Source organism: Osmerus eperlanus, chromosome 11 (genome assembly GCF_963692335.1).
Source record: "Osmerus eperlanus chromosome 11, fOsmEpe2.1, whole genome shotgun sequence".
Classification (NCBI taxonomy): Eukaryota; Metazoa; Chordata; class Actinopteri; order Osmeriformes; family Osmeridae; genus Osmerus; species Osmerus eperlanus.
Genome location: NC_085028.1, coordinates 3,747,115 through 3,770,569, shown reverse-complemented (window position 1 = coordinate 3,770,569; position 23,455 = coordinate 3,747,115). Strand labels below are relative to the sequence as shown.

The following is a 23,455-nucleotide window of genomic DNA, read 5'->3' as shown; positions in this document are numbered from 1 at the left end:
CCCCTCATTTGGCTTTAGCATGATATGTCTTAACTTTTTTTAAACCGCAAGCGACAGTTTTACGTTAGCCTAAAGCTAATTGCATCAATCATCAAGTGATGTGGTTGAATAGGTTTGAACAGATATATCCCAAATGTTATTTTTAGTAAAATATTTTACAACCAACATTTATAAATATTTTCACCTTGTCCTTTTATATATATATTTTATATAACTTTTATAGTTATATTTTAAAGATATATTTTTTCTTCTTTAAAAAAAATGTCATATGCTAAGCTTTCCTTTTTAGTGGACTATCAATTAAGCAAAAAATGCAAAAAATGCAATATAAAAATTGTATACAGCCAAACCACAAAGATCCATAAGAGGAATAAGCCTTTGTGTTTACAATATTTTAGTAGACCTATTTATTTTGTAGGACTATGTGACTTTAATGATTGATATTGCTCTACAATAAGTATGCTACCAAACAACCTTAACTTAGTATTAGTGCTGAAAGTAATAAATAATCAAAACATCTTCACACTTGTTCAATATATTTTTTATTCATCCCTCCCATCTCTACTTCACATGAACCAGAAAGCCACTGCATCTTAGTCTCTATTAGGCAAAGTCGTCGGCAAGTCCAAACCCACGCACAGCGTAGATTTGATTCTTTTGTCAGTGTGTGTACACTGCAGATATACACAACATATACTTACAGTATATCAGGTATAAATCTAAGTAATATTGTCTCTAGAGATCAAAACAGGTCTAAAAAAAACATACATCAGGTTTCTTTTTTAAACAAAGCCACACCAGTAATGGAATCTTGCTATGAATGTGTTCAGTAGTCATTTTTAAGGAGAGGGGAGTGGGATTCCCTGTTGTGCATTAACCGGAGTGTGATTGGGATTGTGCCTCACTTCTGTCGTATTCACAACAATGAGGCAAACAGCAATTAATCAAGTCAGTGAAATGACAATTAATTAGCTGTCTATGCCAACAAATCGGTGACATTGAGACACCTCCAAGTTGCCTTGGTTACATAGCTGTCTAGAAATAATTGAAATCATACAATCATCAAATGGTAATGCCAATATCGGGTGCACAGCAGAAAATATAGATTAGAGAAAAGGAAACAAATATAACAAAAAAACAAGCTACAAATAAGACCACATCTACAAGAAATGATTGGTTCTATTTATGATATTGCGCAGTTGTTGTCAGTCTACATACGTCTTTAGATGGGTAACCAAGATGTTTGATGGGAATGTTGAATGCAATGGAAAATCTCACAGTCATCCAACAATCATTGTAACTGGAGATCAAGACAAGAACACGGAAACTGTTCACCTCAGGTCATTTTCAGATAATGTCCATAAAACCATTCTAAACATTATGGGAGATGTATGGGCCATGACGATTTTTTTGTTGTTTTCTTGTGAAAATGAGGATAGCTGTTACAGGCTATAACATACTAACAGCTAATCGTCATACGTTTATAAAGTAGTTTGAATATAAATGTCAGAGATAAATTGAAGAGTAACCCTATTCTGGAATGACTTAATATTAGTTAAAGCAAACATGATTTGCTTACATAAACTCGCTCACCGTGCATTTCCACACTTTGTTTTCTAATACGTTGAGAATGGTCATATATTAGTCCTACATAAATACAGAAATCCAAGCAAATTTCCAGAAATCTATGAAAATTCAAGAAATTAGACCATACACTTTAAAACAAACGTTTAGAGTCACCTCATATATAGGAAGTAGTATAACATATATATGAAACAACCACAGCAGGACATAATATTTGTGTGTGTAAATATATCTTGTGTGGTAAAGTGATTTTTTTTTTAAACATTTCCAACCACTTGGGGATACAGGTTTTGGAGATTTTCTTAAATTAGCAGTACACCCTCGCCATACTCTGCAGGGGATCCAGGCCAACAGCATAGTTTCAGGATAGCAACTGCCTTGTTTAGTAACACACCAACACAATCACACATTCAAGATATTTCACCTCCACACACTTCCCCCTCCCACAAATCCCTGAAATACTCGAGAGCAACAGTCACTCAAACCTGTCTGTAATCGCTATTTCAAGATACTACCGGAAAACAGCTTGCCCGTACACCTGTACACCAGAGTCATGCTGCCTTTTATGATGTAAGAAATGAACACATGCATCATTTAAATATCAAGGGATATAGTCAGCACAAATCTTTGGGTAAACAAAATATGTTTTTGATTTGAGTTCAACAGAATTTGAAAATGGGCTAGATTATAGTGCTAGAATCCCATCTCAATTAGGGAAGTTGCTTATAATCACTCTGCCTCCGCAGACCAAAGTGCTTCTCTATTTGGAAGGTCTATAAAGTGCATTGCTTTTCTCTCTCATTCATATACAGTAGGAAGTGTTTTTGGAAGTGTTTTAATCTCCTCCTCAGTAATTCATGGTTGCTATGGACCCATATTGTATTTGGTGATGTCTTTTCAATTCTGATTATACTGAGAATAACTAACATAATTTATTAGAGGGGTTTAATATATTTTCGATTTTGGTTTAATATAAATTGGTGAGGGGAATACCTTTAGAATAAACACTTACTGTAACATGTGTGGGGAGTTTTGAGATATAGTATTAGGGCGGACAGAATATAAAATGTGGATGATGGCGATAAGCAAAGTTTGTGTGTGTGTGTATGTATTGTCGAGTCAAGCCACTTGCAGGTCGTGGCATGGACACAAGGTTGCCCGTGTGGGGCAGATTGTAAACTGTAGCCTGTTAGGCAAATGCAAGGCTGCATTCAAACGCATGGGCATCAAAAAGGCAGTTTGGCTACATGTGCCGGAAATGAAATGTTGAGACACATGAGTGTGGAATGGTAGAAACGTCCCTCTCTACACATAAACACACAACGTGCACACACACACACTCAAGCACACATACAGTATACACACTCACGCACACGTGCACACCAGATATGTCACAGACATACCTGGGATGCTTATCTCAAGAAAACACTTTTCCTTATAAATTCTTTAAACCTGTCTAGAACTCTGATAACTTTCCTATTTACATAAATTAACAATAAATATATGCAATGTGTATATATTTTGAAATATATATTAAATAGTGAAATATACATATATATTTCAAATATATTCATATAATTCCATCTTCAAACATTTGAAAGAGATATAATCACAGTTTAGTAATAAAACACTTAAGAACACACGTCACCCCAATTGCCTAGCTGCAGTGTCCCTTTTTCAAATGACATCATCTAAGCATCATCAGGGTGTTTTCTCCAAATGTTCCTTCAAAAACAAAACCAAAACAAACAGATGATTCGGGAAGATTCCGTTACATTCTCTGCTCACAGGGACACCTAGGAACTCATTTGGACATATATGCAACATCACAAAGGAAATCTGGACTGTGCATAAAAAGAGTCACCAATTGTTGAGTTGTGATGTCTCGTGAAAAGAGGATCCCTGGCAACACATAATTCAATTCGGAATTCCAGATTCTAAATACGGTTTCACGACTGGTAAGGTGATGTATATGACGGCCATTAGATTGTTTGGGCCAAGTCACACAATGTAGGATAGCAATAGTATAGATGCAATATAATACAGCACTGAACATTGTAACCTGTGGGAAGTACTCAGGTTCACATTTGACCCCACACTTTACCGCTAAAGCTTGACCAAGTTATGGGGACACTTCATTTGCCTATCAGTAATGCACAGCAATCTAGATATCGCTCATAAACACTGGGTGTGCATGAGGATTATCCTTGATCAGAAATGGAATCTTCCAGTAAGACATAATAAATACACCAACACAACACCTGGGACCAGGGAGTCAAGGGAACCAGCCCCCAGACCCACCTGGATACGACCAGGTTTAAAACAAGGCAGTAGACATTTGGGTGGAAGTTAGTTTCCACATGCGGAACGTGCTCTCCCCCATCCCTGTGCTGGTGATCCTGCTACTCTGAGAACGCCGTCGATCTGGGCCCAGGATCTGAAGGGGTTAACAAAAGGGACACTGCAGCGAGGACCCCTAGGGGATGATCAGGTTCGGAACAGTCGAGGAAGTGTAGAAAGCCTATAGGACTGTGAGGACCCTCCCCCCCCCCCCCTCCCCCCCCCCCCCCCGCCCGCCCGCCCTCCTCCCCTACGTTTGTTCTTCCTTGAGCTCTCGCGGAGCAGGAAGAGCGCCGTGGACGTTTGCAGAGAGGAGTCGCGGTGAAGAGGACATATCGCATGCTGCACATTCTTCCCCCCCCAACCCCCCCCAACCCGAGCGCCGACGGTCCTTGAGGGAGGACAGGAGGCGAGACAGGCGCGTAAGGGTCCCTGCGGCTGCTCACTTTGATGCCTCGGTGCTGTGTGTGTGTGTGTGGAGTGGAGACGACGACGACGACGACACCTCACTTCCAGTCTGTCGTGAGGTTTGGCGTCTCTCCTGTCCACGGTCGACCTCTGAGCTAGGGCGGGGGGGGGGGGTTCACACCGTCCCTCTGCCTCCCCCCCCCCCCCGCAGTTGGGAACAGCAGCAGACAGTTTGTCTCTCTCCTCTCCCCCTCTCTCTGTTTGTTTACGTCTGAATGTTCACACACAAACAGTTCCTATATTGCACACCATCCCCTCAAGGCCTGGGAGGGGTCGTATGTCAGTGGTAGCGACTTCTTTTCTCTTCAGCTTCTGAGCTGTGCTCCCTCAAGCCGATGCCTCGTTGAAGGTTCAACAAAGAATCTTTCATCTGTGGAGAAAGAGGACGTCATGGAATGATGGACTTCAGCACTCAACGTTCAACTTGACTTCAGCCCAACCACTGCTGGGTTTGGTAGGATAACCATACTGAACGGTTTGGAAGACACAAATGGAACGCACAAACTCTTTCAGTCTTGACTGAGCCCTCCATGAAGTGGGCTGTCTCTCGTTACCTGGTCTAGCAGCAGCACAGATGACTTTATGATCTCTCTCCATTTGTGCAGCTCAGCGTCATGGTAACGTTGTTGGGACTCTAAGAGCTGGGCCCACTCCATCTGTGTCTGAGGCAGTTTGCTGGAAGGTAACACACACACACATGTACACAGACAGGCAAACCTTTTTTTAGCATCTCAAATCAACGGCAACACATATAACATGGAAATGTCAGCCCACCATTATCCAGCGGTCATTTGAAATCAGAAGTGTTTCGTGGTTCAAAGTTGATTACAGCCATACGGTTGGGGATAATGGAATAGAACGTGGGCAAAATGTTGGAGCTTCTTGGTTTTGGCTTCCTTTAAAATGACATAGTGGAAGCTCTGTAGTGGGACAGCACCCCAGAGAACCTGCTTTACTGTGAGTGTGAGTGTGAGCGTTTGTGCGTGCGTGAATGCACCTTTCATGAAGCCGCAGGCCCTGCCAAGTAGTGAGAGACTGTGCAGAATACTCCAGCATCCACAGCTTGTAGAACAGCATCATGTTGAGGAACACCAGGAGAACCAGGCTGGAGGAGGAGGAGGAGAGATAGAGAGACAGAGAGAGAGAGAGAGACAGAGAGAGAGAGAGAGAGAGAGAGAGAGACAGAGAGAGAGAGAGAGAGAGAGAGAGAGAGAGAGAGAGAGAGAGAGAGAGAGAGAGAGAGAGAGAGAGAGAGAGAGAGAGAGAGAGAGAGAGAGAGGAGAGAGGATTGTCATTTCTTGGGCTGCAGAACATAAAGTAAGGAGTTCTCTTTGAGTTGGGGACGAACTGGTTCATCAGTGAAGATGTGCAATGTACCTTAGACAGATCCTACGGCAGGCAATGAAAGGAGAGACGAGAGTTCAGAGAAAGTTCAGAGAACACAGACAAATGACCACACGTTGGAAAGTCAAACACACATAATGGGAATGGATGCTGAGGTGTTAGCCTGAGTGAGTGTGTGCGCGTGTGTGCGCGCGCGCTTACGTGCGAACATGTATCGTACGCGCGTGAAACTCGGCACAGCGCGTGACGGTGCGTGTGCGCGCGGCCCACTCACACAAAGCTGATGATGAGCAGCAGCTTGGAGACGCTGTAGAGGCCCAACCCCCCCGGCAGATGCTCGGGCGTGTGCCTGGTCTGGGTGGAGCCCGCCACGTGCTTGATGCGGTGGATCACCTCCTCGTCGGTGGGCGTGGTGACGGGGCTCAGGGCCTCGTCCATGTGCGGGCCCCGGAGGTGCACCAGCGGCCGTTTCCGCCGCCTCACCGTGGCCACCTTGGCCTTCGGGGACGGCAGGTGAGCCTCCGTCAGCATGTCCTCCAACTTAGCCAGCTCCAACTCTGCACAGGGCCGAGACAGATATCAGCTGAGGTCATTTCAATGAAGTCGTGCCGGGAAGTCGGGCAGCTTGCCGAGGGACTAGACCTTACCAAGAAGGCGGAAGTTCTCGTCCAACCCGCTCCAGAAGTTCTTCTCGATGAAGCCCTTAACCAGTCCCCATGGTTGCTTCCTGTAGCGTAGCTCAGTGGACACCCTGGAAGAACGGAGTCAACTCAAACGTTCGGACAACGTCCCAGCAACAGTTTGCACATGAGCGCGTTCCCGCGTGCTCCTTACCTTAAACGACACTTGTTCTTGGCCACCCTGGTGAGCATGTAGCGGTTGACTGTGTAGAAGTAATCGTGGTAGGGGACGTCGTGGGTTATGACTTCGGCGTCGATGATGTAGCATTCACTCTCCTGGCTGGCCTTGTATAATGTCTGGGGCCAAGAGGAAAAAATATGGGAATTTTGCCAAGCTGGTTTGGGAAAACCTTTTTCAGTGCACTCTGGGTCTACTTTTATGAAAAGTGATGGAAGAACCCGGCAGCTGGAGGCGCTGGGTCACTTCCTGCATGTGAAAGTCCTTCAACTATGGTTGAAAGGTTGTGTTGAGTGATGTTACCTGTGTTTCTGTGACCGTAGCCGTCTTGGGTGCCAGAGGGTTTGACAGTGAGATAGTGTACAGTATCTCTCTGGTCTGGTTCCCGGCATCCTCCTTCTTCCACGGGTGATAGACCACATCTGTGTGGGAGGGAGCAGGTCATGTGTCCTCCAGGGACCCGTAGGCTTCAACATACAGCGCTTTACAGATGTCGACTGTACAAAATCAACAACCAAACTCCAAACGACCCTGCCAATGCTAACTGACCTGAGAACCTGCGCTGCTCCATGAAGTCGTTCATGAACTGGGACTCTGCGAAGAGGATGTCGTACATCTTGTCCACGCTGAACTTGTACACTTCGTTTATGTATTGCCGCCCGTTCAGGTCTTCGTGGAAGGCCTGTACTTCCCCTGTTGGAGACACATCGTACACGTAAGCCTTTCAGCTGGCTCCCCCTAGTGGACGTTCAGGACCAGACCTAGAAACCACATTTACTTTTGTGCCTACTCCATTTTGGTGGCAGGGTGCTTAATAATTCAACAATAAACTTGAGATAAATACTAGCGTCAGTTTGACTTAATTCAAACCAATACTAGCCAACCTCTGTTAAGCCCATGCAGTTTTTCAACTATCTGAACCGTAGATATTGTAATGTAGAAACGCTTGCGGTTTGACATGCATCTGTGTGGTTGCCATATTGGAGCTGTCAACAGTGAAGAGTCATAGAACAGACCACTTGGAAGGAATATAGAAATACAAATTAGTATCAGTAAAGCAGCTTATAGATCAGTAAAGACAAGGTTATAGTTGGGGCACTGTACACCAAACAGGAAACTGAACATATGAATTAATCAATTCAGTTACATTATATTATAATATATAGTAATGTGATATTGTAGATGTCAGGAAGAACAGTCTGTGGATAGTGTAGTTCTGAGTTGTAGGGGTATGGGACACAGACGTGTTGAGGAATAATCTAAGGGAATTAGCGGGACAGGAATTCAGGAAAGGATTACGGAGGATGGGTGAGCGAGTCCAGGCCAGGATACCGTTAGCCCTCCTAAGAGATACATGTTTTTTTAAGGATGTGATGGATAAGCAGGGATAGGGGGCTAGGGTGGCTGACCTGGACAGGGATTTTATAGTTGGCTGTAAAGCATGGAGGAAACATGTAGATTATGGTGTGTGTGTGTGTGTGTAGGGTATGTGTGTTTATTTCATTTTTTAAGGGATTTAGATTGAAAGCCTATTGTCTGATTCACACTCCTGTGCAGAAGGTGGCGGTAATGCACCAATAAGCTGGATGCCAACCGCTGTAGAAGACGGAGGAGCAGGAGGAGGCTTGGAAAATCGCCACAGGCATGTGTGGCATTTGGCTGGACAGACCAAACATTTAAAACAGGCATTGTGTGATGACTTGTCACAAATGGCAATTGTTCTGTATTTTACCGTTATATAAGTGAAAATTTTGTTTATCTTTTTATCTCCACTGTCAGACAGAAGGATTTTGAGCAAATGATGGTTAGTGTATTTTCAAGTCATAAGATTGTAGGGTAAACACTGTCATGGTGACTGAAAACAACTGACTGAAAAGATAATTAAAATAATCTCCTGCTAACATAGTAACTGGCATTATGAATACACTTGTTGAAAGTAAAGAGTACATTTTTCCCAATGTGCCCAATAAAGCTAGGTCAACTAAAACATCAACAAAAGCTAGTGAGGCAAGTGATGTCCCTGTAGCTAAGTCGGAATGACCTCATCAACCTTGGTAAGTGTAACAAAGCAGTTTTTATCCACAGCCCTTTTGCCCCGACCAAGTCAAATAGAAGATGTCTGAGGCTCAAGCACGAGTGGAGGAAGACCAGAGACAGCGGTGGAATGCCCAGGATCGTGACGGAAGACAGAAACCAACTGTCAAACTTCCCACCAATTGCAAAGTGGTAACTTGAGAGAGAAGCTCTGTAAAACTATACTGTTTCAAGAATAATAATCCTTGAGAACAGACAGCTGAATGTCCCCACAACACTGTTTACAGGAGGGGGGGCGACATAGTGTATTATATTGTGTACAGTCTCCTTGTGTATATATTGTAATGTTTATGTTGTACACTGTGTTGTGTAACAGATGTGTAAATGGTGTGAATCAGAATATAGGGCAATCGTTACACTGCTATGCTGCTTGGAACTGCACTCAAGACTCACCCACTGTTGTCGAGAAGTTGAGTTTTTCTAAGAAAGTGAACTACTTTGACTCCTACCTATTGGCTCTAAAGTCCAATTACTTTATGTTTACATTTGACTACACTGTATATCTGAACATTGGCCTAAAACACTGGACACACACTATATGTAGTATTGTGTCATTACATTATAGCTTTGTATCTTTTAGTATAGTATAGATATGTAGTATTGTATTATTTTATTTTAGTATTGTATTATTATTATTATATTATATAATAGTATTGTGTTGTATGTGTAGTGTCTAAAGTGAATGAATGAAGATTAAAATAAAATATTATAGATTAACAATATTTGTGAATTGGGATGCGTAATGGCAAATGTCCAGCCTGCAGAAGTGGAATTCTCCTGTCACTGGTGTAAGGAGGAACTGACTGGGTGTTATTTTACCAATGACCTTATTTCATTATAAATATGATAACAAGCGTTATACCAATACCATATTGAATCTTTGAAGAAACTCACAAAAGTTAAAATTAAAATACATTTACACCTGACGTTGCCTGTGACTCATAGATTGTACCCTGCATGTCCCAGTTGTGTTTGGAAGTTGTGGCTACTCTGAAGGTTAATGTTATTGCAGAGTTAATAAAATCCTCTGCCATCAAACTACATTTAATTCCAATAAGTAACCAGCATCATCTTAAATTGCTCACGTTCATAACAAACCAAACGGAATGAAAATTGATTTCGAATTAAGTGAGTTAGGGCACATTTTGTAGAGAAGTCTGCATCTCTCAATACACATTGTGCTTGTTTTCTAGCGGGTCTTGAACGCTCCAATATGGCGGGCACACAGACATACAGCCAATGAGGAGACAACATTTCTATATCTCTGACCAGAGCCACTGGAGGAGGACTTGAGTAGGACTGCTCGAGAGCCCCCGAGGCCTCACCTTCGTCGTGGGTCTCCGAGGAGTCGCTCAGCTCAGTGGGGAGGTCCTCGTTGTCGTTGAAGTCGAGCGAGGGCGAGGGCACCAGGCCCCCGGGCTCAGCACTCTCGTCCACTAGGGGGATGGCCAGCAGCTCTCCCCCAGGGAGGCAGTCGGTGTACTCCTCTGTGGTCAGGTCGAACTGGGGGTGACGAGAGGAAGGGGAGAGACGGCTCAGTCACCAAGCACACAAATAACCACGGTTCAAATATTGGTCGATATATATTGGTTGGTTTCAGCAGACACAGACAGCCTAGTCCAAAACAAAGGATTGTCAACATAAACTAAATGAAAGGCCCTCCAATGCTAGGGTCAATCTAACCCTAACCCTATCCCTTACTGTAACCCTTACTGTAACCCTGAATAACAGGAAGCAGGTTTTGAACCCGTCTCTGTGATAGAACCCCTCGTAGTAAGGCAGACCCAAATTAGTCAAGTTCTCAGTCACTCATAGTCAGTAGTCGGACATAACATGGAAGTATCTTGTTCCCTTTTCTGTCGTCATGCTGAAGAGGCTATAAGGATGAGGCTATAAGGATGAGGCTATAAGGATGAGGATATGAGAATGAGGCTATAAGGATGAGGCTATAAGGATGAGGATACAAGGATGAGGCTATGAGGATGAGGCTATAAGGATGAGGCTATGAGGATGAGGCTATAAGGATGAGGATATAAGGATGAGGATATAAGGATGAGGCTATAAGGATGAGGATATAAGGATGAGGATATGAGGATGAGGCTATAAGGATGAGGCTATGAGGATGAGGCTATAAGGATGAGGCTATAAGGATGAGGATATAAGGATGAGGCTATAAGGATGAGGATATAAGGATGAGGCTATAAGGATGAGGATATAAGGATGAGGCTATAAGGATGAGGATATAAGGATGAGGCTATAAGGATGAGGATATAAGGATGAGGCTATAAGGATGAGGCTATAAGGATGAGGATATAAGGATGAGGATATAAGGATGAGGATATGAGGATGAGGCTATAAGGATGAGGCTATAAGGATGAGGATATAAGGATGAGGATATGAGGATGAGGATATAAGGATGAGGATATAAGGATGAGGATATGAGGATGAGGATATAAGGATGAGGATATAAGGATGAGGATATAAGGATGAGGCTATAAGGATGAGGCTATGAGGATGAGGCTATAAGGATGAGGATATAAGGATGAGGATATGAGGATGATGTCAACATGCTCCCCCTCCCCCGGCCGCAGGCTCTCTGACCTCTTGCGCGTCAGCGGGACTCACTGAGAGAGGCGTGTCTCCGCCGGGGGGCGTGGCCAGGGCGCTGGTGGAGAGGGACTTCTTGTGCGCGGGCAGCGGGCTTCCATCGTGCCTGGCCTCGGCGCTGCTCTTGGACGAGTTGTCATTGATGACCTCATTCTCCTCGTTGGGGATCTCCTCGCAGAACCTGCCGGGTCGGAAGGGGAGGGGACTCTAGTTGGTCCTGTGTGTTGATAAGTTGGTGGATGGTGCAGATTCTAGGTGTGTTTCTGTGTGTGCGTCTTGATGGTGTGTATGGTGGGGGGGGGGGGTCACACTGGTGAGAAGCCTACCCCATGGTGTTGAAGTCGTCGTCCGGGGGAACGTAATCCTCGTCATCACTCGTCAGGCCCAGCTCGTTGCCGTAGCACTGGTGCACAAAGTGCCACAGCTCTTTGGGGCACAGGGGCTGGAGAAGAGGCAAAAAAAGACCCAACTCTGGCTCAAAATATATCAATCAATATCTATCTATCTATATATATCAATCAATATCTATCTATCTATCTATCTATCTGTATATATATATATATATATATATATATATATATATATATATCAATATCTATTAGTTACCATAGCAATACACCTGTGAGGATCTCGCAGAATCCTCCTTGACTTACCTTGTCCAGGAGAGCATTCTGCCACAGTCTGAACATCATCATGTAAGTCCTGTCTCGTGCACCGAATGAGGTGAAAAAGTGCTACAAAGAGAGAATTTGGAAAGAAAAGGCCCACTTAAACCACACTGCTCTGTTTCACCGATTGTGAGCGATGAAGACGTCGGGGCTGGCATGTCGGAGGCCTCACCTTCTCTGAGTCTGTGCACACCTGGATGGCATTGGGGATAAGGCGTGCGGTCTTCTCCTTCGTCATCGAGCAGATGTCCTTCAGCCGCACGGTCAGCTACGGACGCAAGCACACACACACACACAATCCTCTCCATTTACAAAACGCCTGTCCCACTAAAAGACCCCAGACCACAACGGAAGGATCCAGAAGCCTGAAGCTTACCAGCGTTTCCCAGCGGAAGATGTTGCTATAGAAACAGATCCAGTTTTCGGAGAGGTAGAGGCGTCCCTGAAGGAGGATGTCCCGCTGAAGGGCGCAGGAGTAGTCTGACGGGAGACACAGGTCACAAAGGTCACAAAGGTCACCGAGTGACCTCACACTACTGCAGAAGAAAGGGGATTTCCCAACGTCCTTCCGCACCACACAGACAGATTCACGTCAAGCGAGCTTCCATCCAACAGCGTGTCCCTAAGTCCCCTCACCGACGATGAGGCGCTCGGAGTCCGGCAGCTGTTTGAACAGCTTCCTGAAGTCCTCATTCCGCTGCTTGTACGTGGGGCTCAGCACCTGTCGAGAGACAGAGCGGGCGTGGGGAGGGGTGAGACGGGCCAAATGCCAACGCGCGATCCCGGAACACACGCTGGCGCACGCGCGCGCCGAGGTCGACGCCTTCACACGCGAGCAACGCGTTCTCTCCCAGTCACGCGACCTGCCACGCACACACGTGCACACACACTTCCCGATGAGACACAACCTTGTTAAAACCTGCTTTTGTTGGGTTAGTGGTAAAATGAGGTGTGGGCTAATATTTGAGGACTAAGGGGGGATAGGTGGGGGGGGATTCTGACAAGCAAGCACTGCTGATGGATGCACAGTACTGCATGCCGAGGTGCAGATGTATGTGCTGGCTGTTCCTGCGGCGTCCTTCATCCTTAGTGAGAGGAGAGGCAAAAGAACAATGTCCCGAACCACCGGTACCTGAAACCCAATAAAATCATGCGTGACGAGCAGTCCCTCGTGTCCGCCACATTCCGAAGTCAGCGACACATTGTTACGTGACGAGAAGGGGACGACAAATCACACAATGTGCCGTTTGTTCAATGGACAAGGACACCCAAATCCAACTGGGTTTTTCTTTCCAGCAAACCCTTCTCTGTGTCGCCAAATAATCTTATCTTACAAAGTCCTGAAAAAAACCCATTTGTTAACCTGCTTTGTTTGGGGGGGGGGGGGGTTCTTTGGTCGGTGTGGTAAAAATATTTTTCGGTCGTAAACTGAACGTTCTTTTCTTTTGTTTACACACGCAGTGACACACTGGAGACATCGCCGTCCATTAGGGTCAGGCTTATCTTGGGTCTGAGCTTCAGACAACAGGCTTGTTTATGGTGTACCACAACCCTGAGCAAGCATCCACTAAGTGTGTGTGTGGGTGGGTAAGTGGTCCAAGTGTCTGAACCAGATGCTGTTCCTTGAAGAGAAACAGCTTCAGGAAATGTTGCCTGCCAATACTGTAACCAAAGACATCCTTTCGGAAAGAAAAAATTCAACAACAAAAAAACTTTTGGGAAAACAACAGCTTGTTCCCATTAATGTCCACCACATAACGCCTGAAAACTTGGGCAACTCTGAAGTGGAAACACAGTTAAGGCTGTGACTCAGTTAAGACTTGGAGGGAAACCAATAGTTTGACAAAACAACACAGAGCTTTGAGATGAATATGAAAGGAAGCCTGTTTGTGTAAACTAAAAATGACACAGTACATATTTTAATCCATTACCATTTGCAAAATAATAATGAAAATAATAAAAAAACATTAACAACGGTAACAACTGGCTCTTCCCCCTGCTATTCAACATCTTGCCTGTGCTACTGTAGATGGTTCGACAGAATCACCACACCACATATACACACGACAAGCACAATGGACCATAGGACTATCCAAATAGCGAGGGACTCATTCTGTTTCTATCGTGTTCATGGTCATGCTAGAATACAAAAAATGCCACCCTCTGCCAAAAGACAGTTCCATCTCCCCCCACCCCCACCCCTTTCACCAGCTACCGCTCACGATCCCCCCCCTGCTCTCTACGGGTGGGGGTCACTTACGGCAGGCACCTCCTCTGAGTCCCAGTCGGGGTCCTGGAGGTCCGAGGTGGCCCAGCCCCACTGCCACCCCCACTCCCCCCGGGCAGGCCCCTGCAGCAGCCAGCCCGCCAGCGCCTCGTCTAGCTCCAGCATCTCCTCCCACTCCGAGGCCCGCGCCCGCTCCTCCTCTGGGTCAGCCTCCATTGCCTCCTCTGGGGGCACCGCGTGGCACGGACGCCTACAAATCCCCCTTATGCCCTCCCGGCTTCCACAAAAATCAGTCTGTCGCGACCGTCTTCGGTTGAGTTAGTCAGGGGGCGGCAGCGTACACCAAGCTGCTGTCTGGTGCCTTGGAGACTGCAGGGACTAGCCCCTAGTGTGGGTGCTGCTCGCTTTTAGAGTGAGGAGAGAACGCTGGATCCAGCTGACTCTTGCCACATGATCCCAGCCTCTCTCTCTCTCTCTCTCTCTCACATGCGCACACACACACACAGGGAGAGCAGTTACGGTCGTTGCCCTCTAGTAACCTCTGGCCCACAAGTCTTTTATTATTATTGCTCCTGTTTGTTTCTGGCAAGGGTGATTGGGTGTATGTGCTGGCCGGCTGGCTGGCTGGGGATATCCAGATCTCAACGTCTCGCAATGTCTCAGACAGACCAGCTGTGAACAAGGCAAAAGTAAACCGCCCTTCTGTCTTACAGAGGAGGGAGTGATAGATAGATAAACATTTGGTTAAGGGGAGAGAGGGGACAAGGGAGATAAAGAAAGACAGACTTGAGAAAGATGAAAAGGACTATGATAACTATGAAGGAAAGGCCGAGAGAAAAAGAGGGGGAGCACGAGAAAGACAGAAACAGAGACAGAAAGGGAAGAAGAGAGACAGAGAGAAGGTAAAAGTTGGAGTTGTTCCCGCCCTATTCACTGACAATGACACGGAGTTCCAGGGAACAGATGTGGACACACAACCTCCAGTTACCTTGGTCGGTAAAAAAAAAAAACAAGCCCATCAATCTTCAGACAAGTTACGTGGGGGTCGCATGCCTGGATTTAGGACTGAAGGCTAAATATGGAGAGGTATAGCAACGGTGCCAGTATGTAAACAAGTTTGGAAGCGACGCAACGAAACAATCTAGCGCTCGCATCTATCCGTCCATCCCTTCCTCTACGCTGTTTCAAGTGTCGTCCAACAAGATTCGCGACGCCCTCCTGAAATGGGATCCGCTGCCGTGGCGTGGAGCGGTCGACGCTGTCCACAACAAAAGGAGTTTGCTACGATGACCACAAACCCACAGTGAGGGACACGGGCAAAAACGACGCCACCAGCTCAGTCTCACATTGGCGTTTCACCCAGCCTGTATGCTGCCGTTACATGCGCTGGAAGTTAGCCACAAATTCCACCGCTTTCCTGAACAGTACTTTTTCCACCAGCACCGCCCCCCCCCCTGCCTTTGACCGCCAGCTAAATCGTATGCAGCAGGGAGCTGCAGGAAACTGAACGTGACAGGGGAAATGGTCCTGAGCTGTCTTTGTTCACGGTACAATTGTGAAATCCTTTCGCAGGCTCCCCATGAAAGCGCTGCAGTTGAAAATGCCTTCACGCCCACGGATGAAATTTCAGAGTTAGACTCCTCAAGAGCTCAAAATAACCGCCCGTTCCAAAAACAACCGACCCAAAAAAATGCTGTACTGTCCCGTTTGTATACAAAGAATTCTGATAAAAAAAACCCGAAAGGAAATGAAAATATTTGAAGCTACCAAGTATCTCCAACCTGTACCTCTCTCGCGGAGACAGTGTGTCAAAAACACGGCCAGTCTCAGGTGATGGAGACAGGATATGGATTGTTGCTATGGTGCTGTGTTAACCATTAACTTCCCGGGTAAACAGAGAGAGACGGCGGAGACTGGCACCAGAGTCACAAAGGGTGGGGCTCCATTCCATTTCTCGATGAGGAGGGGGAGGAGGAGGAGGGGGGGGGGGGTTACTGTCCGTCTCCACGCCAACAATGAGCCCACTCTTTCAGCCCACGGCCCTGCCCTGGGCTGTTGGAAAAGCCTAGAGGGGAATGTCAATGAAGGTGTGTGTGCGCGTGTGTGTGTGTGAGTGATGACTCCCATATTCGCCCTTCCCCTGCCAATGGCCTGTCATTCCTTGCAGGGGCATGAGTGTAGAGTATCAGCTCCTTGGTTTAATAGAAACAGATGTACTATAGCAGTAAGAACATCAGCCAGCACCTTCAAGATGGCCAAAAAAGTTGCCTTCATTGCAGATTTCCCCTCTATTGTACTGCCTGCTTACTGTTGGGACTGTATATATTAGCCTTATGTTCTAAAATGTAACGCCTAGCCAGAGAAAACTGAAGAAAAAATCCTGCCATTTCTCACCAAATAGGACTGAGGCATAGCATGTGATAGTAGATAGCCTCTACACTGGCCCTCTTTGTGTGGAAATTGACAGACTTCAGGGTAAACATCACAACCAAGTGCTTGCACTAGCCCTATCCCTCTCCTCCTCCCTCCACCTCTCCCTGCGTCACTCAGGGTCAATGAACCCCAGAATGTTTTGGATGAGAAAACGACATCTCAACGACAACCTTCAAACCTTCACACACGTTTTTGGTTTTCCAGAGGAAAACAAAAAACCAGGACGTCTGACCCTAGCTCACGTCACAATAGCTCGACGACGAATGATTAAGAAGCCCCATCGTCAAAGCTTTAGTCACACATAAAGCATACAGGAAGTGTTAGACGCGCGCTTCTTTGTTTGTGACTCATCCGTATCTATGAGTCCAGTTGCCTGGAGGTGGGTTGCATGCTATCTCTCTTTCTCTCTCTCACACACACACACACACACACACACACACACACACACACACACACACACACACACACTGTATGTCTCTCTCTGGCTCAGAGCTCACATTAGGACGGTTGGGTTGTAATCACTGTGGACTCAGTGCCATGGGAGGTCATCACAGCCATGTAGAGACGACACATGCGGAGTTATGAATGCAAACACACATAAATACACACACACGGACTCGTGGCCCACATACAAACAAACAGACACACAGGCACACACATACACTAACAGAATATGTCAAATCATTAATTCTACATTGGTGTAAAGAGTGCCATTTAAAAATGTGACTACTCTAAACGAATGTTTCTAAGAGTAGCACCAAATGTACATTGGTATTTTATTGAGTAATTCAATAATGGGTCATTAGAGAGAGGAAAGTGAGTTAGTTCCCCGTGAGAATATCAGAAAGCATTTACATCTATGGACCATGCATCTTTTCGACAAGATGGAGGTGCGTCATGGAGGTACACCCGTACCCAACACCGGAACCAAAACAATTCTGACCATGACAGGCACTTGAACACTGAGCTGGAAGGGGGAACATGCTAATGCTAGTAGCATCACGATGCTCCACCTCCGTCAGACGAGGCCGGTCCGCACAGACGGCGCGTCGTAGGTTTTAGTGTTAGGACGCGTGGAGCGCAGATTCGTTACCACCTGATTGCACCATTACCTCAGAGTCACGGGAAGAAGCGGCGCTGACTTCCTCAGACACCAGAAACACCTCTTTGACCTGGGACGTCAACGTCAAACGTTCCCATCTCGATGTCTCGTCCTGTTTTACGAGACGGCACACTTTCAAAGGGGGCGCTGTTTGGTGAAACTAACACGGTCGTTGCTTTTTCATCCAAGGCTTGGCCTCAGTGAGGAAACGCCCGGTGTTGAGATACACCACATTGTGAAGTCTGTCAGTTTAGCACGGAATATACTCTTAATTCGAACTTGATATGGTGTTGTTTTCCTCTCAGGTGGCAACCAAACTGTCTCCAGAATGGGATGAGAGGCAGGACGTCAGACCACCCGCACCCCAAGAAAATGGAGGAGGTCCAGTTAGCGAGATAAAGAGCAAGTTGCACAAGAATACAATTCATGCTTACTCTCAGGATGTGCTGTCTTTCATGCTGGGAAGAGAGGGGGAGGAAACAGCACAGAGACACAGAGAACACACAAAGAAAAAGGATAAAACAAGCGCACCAGGGAGAAAAAAAAAAGTCCAACATCGTCACTGTTAGAAGAAACCGCTGGAACTACGTTCAGCAACCCCAACTCCCCTTGGGGTCACCACGGAAGACACCGGAAAACTCTTGTCATAACCTCAGGAACATTTAAATGCTAAGTCGCCGTCAGAGGCTTTACTTTGGATATACACAAGATTCATAGATTGAGCACATCTAGGATGCAGCATGAGAATGGCAGCTAAACGGTGTAGTGCACCCTCTTGTGGCAAAATATAAAACTGCGGGGACTGTTTGGAAAGTGGATCTAAACAAATCCTATTCAAATGGACACGGTGACTTCCAAATTCTCATCCGAATTCAGTGGCTCCCATACCCCAAACTCTAAGTGGATCCCGAGGTCCCACCTGCTTGAAGGTTTAGTCTCTGAGGTAACCTGAGGTTCATGGGAGATGACGTCACTGGGGCCCTTGTCCAATCACATAGGACAGAGGCCCAGGATCCTTCACCTCATTACAAACATTCCCATTCCGCTCTCTGAGCGTGCATCTCATACTAACACACACACACACACACACATACACAATAGCTGACCACCCGCTCAGCACACGCAGACACACACACACACACACACAATCTGAAGTAGAGTAAAGGAGAGGGGTAAGACTTACGTTGTACCAGCTCTGGCTCTTCTGTGGAAGCAGACACAGGAAGGAGAGAGAGAGAGAGAGAGAGAGAGAGAGAGACAGAGAGACAAGTGTAAGTCAATCCGACAAAGACACAGCCGACACAGCAACAGTTGGCTTGGGGGCTTCTGTATTGTAAACAAACACAGTGGGTATTTATAGCATGTGGGATGAAGGTCATCTTTCAGCTATGTTTACGAATGAACATGGAGACCACTAGCAAAGGCCTTTCAGTAGGACTGTTTTTTTGAACCTCGTTTTTTTTAAACTCAAGTCATTTAAAAAAAAAATCTTTCTACCTCACAAATGTAAAGGAATTGTCATACCACATGGTTTCGAGTGGGTAGGTTGAGGAAAAGGAAGGAGTTCACAGTGTGTTGAACCAGATTCAGTGGAACATAATTTAGCGCTTGAGCTATATGCAGATTTGGGAGTTTGCCGGCTTAGGATGGGTGAAATGTTGATCGAGAGCGAGCCTGCTGTGTCTGTGCGTGTACAGCAGAGGGCAGCACGGACGTAGTGTATCTTTTCGAGACCGTAACCGAGGCTGCGTAGTCAATCAACACAGAGGAACTCACCTGTTGTGTTCTAACTGTCATGGAGAATGTTTCGAATGTCATGTGCACATAGGGGACTAGTGAAGGACACAAGCTGGGGACCATCCAGGACATGGGGCAAAAGGAGGATATTGACAAAAACAAACAAACAAACAAACAAACAAACACGCATGATTGACAGTCCTTGAAGCTGAACTATTCCTTAAGCACCTTAAAAAAAGAGTTCAAATACATGAAAGAAATATGGCTTCTCTTTAAAGGCTACAAAAAGGCGATAGCCTAAACGGCTGCTACGTTCGATTGAGAGTTTAATATTGCATCGCACGAGCGTTTAGTGTTCCCTGTCTGAGGCAGGGAGAGGCACTGGGGCCGGACCTGACGGTGGCGGCTTTACTGCGGGATAATCTGATCTGAAGGTGACAGAGACGTGAGAGGAGACTTAGGTCTGCTAAGTGTCCGCAGGTGTGCTTGTGTGTTTACGGGTGTGCCCGTTTGCCTGTGTGTGTTTTGCTGTATTCCATTTGCTTTCAATGCGGGACTAAGAGTTTGACCGTGCGTGCGGGTCTCAAAGGGGGAGAAGGCAGTGTGTGCACCTGTGTGTGGACACACGGCAGCACATAAAAAGCAGGTTAGCCCCCCCCCCCCCACCCCCCGATTAAGTGACCGGGTAACACAGAACCCGTGTGTACTGCAGCAGTGTGTGTCTATCTCCTGCCCCGGATTCCTCTACAGATCAGAGAGCCTTGCCCTGGAATACAGACTGTTTTACACAACACGCTACTGCTGGGCAGCGGATCCAGCCCGTCAGCCGACCAGCCCCAACCAGAAGTGACCAGCCCTCTCCTCGGCGCAACACAACCAGACACAGCAGCTACGACACTAGCCAAGCAGGCTGCCTTCTCGCTAACGGGGTCTGAGTAGTAGTGACCTACACAGAGGATACACAAGCCGAGGAAGGTCAAGGTGTGCTGTTCCTGTGTGTATGTCCAACAAAACACACTACGGATAATGCAAACAGCCACCAGGCTGGCCAACAACAAGAGATTAAAAACAAGCTGGTTTGGATTTCTCGAACGTCCGGGTTCACTGCTTAATCTACAGTGAATGAGCATTTTCTCCTCACTAGGGACACACTGTGAAGCCCACAGGTGATGGGAACTCAGAGAATACTGAGGACAAATCTCCTGGGTACACAGTGCCACACCTCAGGAGGGCTCTGGTCTGAGAACGACACACCTGGGTGCATCTCAACATCTCTACCCTAAGCTTAAACACCCGAAAGACAAGATAGGCCTTGAGCAATATACTGTAGTGAGGAACCACTGGCAATTTTCTTTGGCCTGTGGGATTTTGATATCAGTGCAGAGGGAGGAAACAGGAGCTGTTTCAAGAGGAGAGGGAAGGAGTCGAGGAGAGGAGACTATCTTAGACTATTGAGATGCCACAGCAACAGAGGAGAGGGTGGAAGGGGAGGGGGGGCATGTGGTCAAACTGGACTAGGGGTCAAAGTACAAAAAAGCAATGCTTACTTTAATCAGGTTTAGTCTGTCATACTGGAAGGAAAACGAAAAGTTAACAAAGGAGTGAGCAAAACAACACAACGATAAAGCTCGACAGAAAAGACCAACATGAACTCATGTCTAGCCAAGAAAGCACTACGTTTCTAACTCCTAATCTGAATCCAAACGAGTGCAGTGCCAATGTGAGCGCACGTTCCGGCTAAACCGCACTCCCTCGCTGTGAAGTCGCGCAACTGTCCTAATTGGCCGATGCTTCTAAAGCCCCCTCAGTGATTTGGTGCGTGTACGCTACGACGGCGGCCCCTCTCTCTGTGCCTCCTCAGCAGTTATATAAACAGACAACGATGGGTGCGGGGGCCCATCGCCACTGAAGCGGCCAATCAGCCTGTTGTCTTCTCACCAGCGAGGTCCCCCCGCCGGCGAGGGCGCCCCTCTCTCTGCCCCGCCTGATATCTGGATTGCGTTAGAGTAGGGGTGACAGAGCTCACGTTGTCCGGGCGACCGCACACCGCCGCTGGTGTTGGGGACTTGTTGGGTGGGGTTGTGCAGGGAGGGGGCGTGTGAGGGTGGAGGGAAGGGGGGGTGGGGTTGGGGTTGGCAATCCTGAGGGGTGATGTAATCTATGCGTTTCTGTGTGTGTGTGTGTGGCGGTGGGGCTGGGTGGAAGTGAACCCATGGCTATTGGCTGCCATTAACACTGCCAGGCTGTGTCTGTGCCAGTTTACCTGCTCGTCTGTCACCTTGTCTGTCTGTCTGCCTGTCTGTCTTCCTGTCTGCCTGTCTGTCTCCCTGTCTGTCTTACTGCTCTTCAGTGTACCTGCCTGTACAAAACCAAACCGGAATACAGAAATATAGAGGAGCTTCAGCAGACCAACAGGACTGTGGATCGACGCTGAAATGCCAGAGCGTGACAGGCAGGCCCGACAATGAGAAGCAAGATATTTTGGTCTGGCTGTGCCTGGCAGGAGGGGGCATCTCCTGTCGAGAGGGAGGCTGGGGCTTGATCAAATATTCATGATGTGCCAGGAGTCATAAGGATGGATGCAGAGAGGGTTTAAAAGCCCCCCTTCCCGCCCCTCTCCTATGCTCTCAGCTACTTACTCAGTATCACAGATGACTATTTATAAAGGGGTGGGGGGGTGGGGGTGGGGGGGGGCTCTCAAACACAACGATGGGGTCATGTGCAAGTCTTAATGGATTTTGGGATGGGGGGCAGGGTGTAGGGAGGGGAAAGAAGACAGGCCAAAGCGCATGAAATGAGAGAGAGAGAGAAAGAGAGAGTGAGAAACAAAAGAGTCAGAAAGAGAGAGAGAGACATGTTTGGCACTAGCCAAACACTGAGGCACTGAGGGGAGAAGGGAGGAGGAGAATGGGGTGTGTTCAAAAGCGGGCAGGGCGACAAAGGAGTGGGCTAGGGCACAACAGAATGGATGCCATCTGCCAAGGGCGTGGGTGCAGATGGAGGAAGTAGTGGCGGGGGGTGGGGTGGGGGGGGCAGGTGGCGCACAGAATATCTCACAAGACAGGACACGAGGCGGGAACATAGGGGTGCAGAGAACAGAAAAGAGTAATGCTTACTTTGGAAAGTCGCTTGTGAGACTAGCATGCATCAGGAGAAGAAAAAGAAAATTCAGGAACGAAAAAAACAAAAAAAACAAATGAATAAAGGAACTGCAAGTAAAGACGACAGCTGAAGGAACCCAAACAAGAGTAGAACAGTCAGTTTCAGATCACAGACATTTTATATGACACTCTAGCAGCGAAAGTAAGAAAGAAAAGCAAGCGCCTCTCGTGTTATGAAGAGAAGGATGGATAAAAGAGAACAAAAATGGTCACAGAAGGGACTAACTGGCACCAACAGGGCTGGAGAGCTGTGAGCAACTAGTGAATGAGAAAACAGAAGGGGGGAAATCATGGCTGTGAATTGAGATAACACAAACATTATTGGCCTAGGGCAATCACCAATTACAAAAGCAGGCCACTGCATAAACTGCTAAAGGAAGTACACAACATCATTACATCCACAGACAAACCTCTGGCCCAACCCCTCATACACACACTGACTTATCGAATTGTTAAAACATGTCTATAATCTGCGAAAACTATCTTTCCTTTGAAAATCGCACATCTAAGCAGTCCTCTTGAATTAACACTTGCATTAAAGGTTGACTATTTGGGAAGTAAAGGTGATAGTTGAAAACTGAAAAAGATACTGAAAAAAGTATTGAGTATCTTTGATGTAGAATTTTGTATATATATATATATATATATATATATAGGGATTTAGTGAAAACTTCCATGTAATGACTTCACAGCTCGATCTGATGAATATTACTTTACTTTGTTTTACTCTGAACATTTTCAGCTTGAGTCAAGGCGAAGCTGGATTGAGCTAATGAAAAAACAAGATGGCGCCACCGTCCTTCACCCAGCGCCCTCGAGACAGAGACAAGCC

The 23,455-nt window shown here is 46.5% G+C and overlaps 1 protein-coding gene across 1 annotated transcript in view; it reads right to left on the bottom strand.

The window, feature by feature from the left end:
- Positions 1-3,099: 3,099 nt before the first annotated feature.
- Positions 3,100-23,455, bottom strand: part of gramd1bb (GRAM domain containing 1Bb) — a 61,065-nt gene continuing 40,709 nt past the window's right edge. Inside the window, exons 6-21 of the mRNA XM_062472326.1 lie at positions 18,909-18,929; positions 12,600-12,684; positions 12,340-12,443; positions 12,136-12,231; positions 11,949-12,029; positions 11,622-11,737; positions 11,314-11,476; positions 10,014-10,191; positions 7,144-7,287; positions 6,898-7,016; positions 6,571-6,713; positions 6,384-6,487; positions 6,011-6,293; positions 5,390-5,497; positions 4,947-5,067; positions 3,100-4,762 (exon numbers count right to left, since the gene is read on the bottom strand). Coding sequence (XP_062328310.1) covers positions 4,673-4,762; positions 4,947-5,067; positions 5,390-5,497; positions 6,011-6,293; positions 6,384-6,487; positions 6,571-6,713; positions 6,898-7,016; positions 7,144-7,287; positions 10,014-10,191; positions 11,314-11,476; positions 11,622-11,737; positions 11,949-12,029; positions 12,136-12,231; positions 12,340-12,443; positions 12,600-12,684; positions 18,909-18,929 — 1,956 coding nt within the window. The 3' untranslated portion in view covers positions 3,100-4,672. The remainder of the gene's footprint in view (positions 4,763-4,946; positions 5,068-5,389; positions 5,498-6,010; positions 6,294-6,383; positions 6,488-6,570; positions 6,714-6,897; positions 7,017-7,143; positions 7,288-10,013; positions 10,192-11,313; positions 11,477-11,621; positions 11,738-11,948; positions 12,030-12,135; positions 12,232-12,339; positions 12,444-12,599; positions 12,685-18,908; positions 18,930-23,455) is intronic.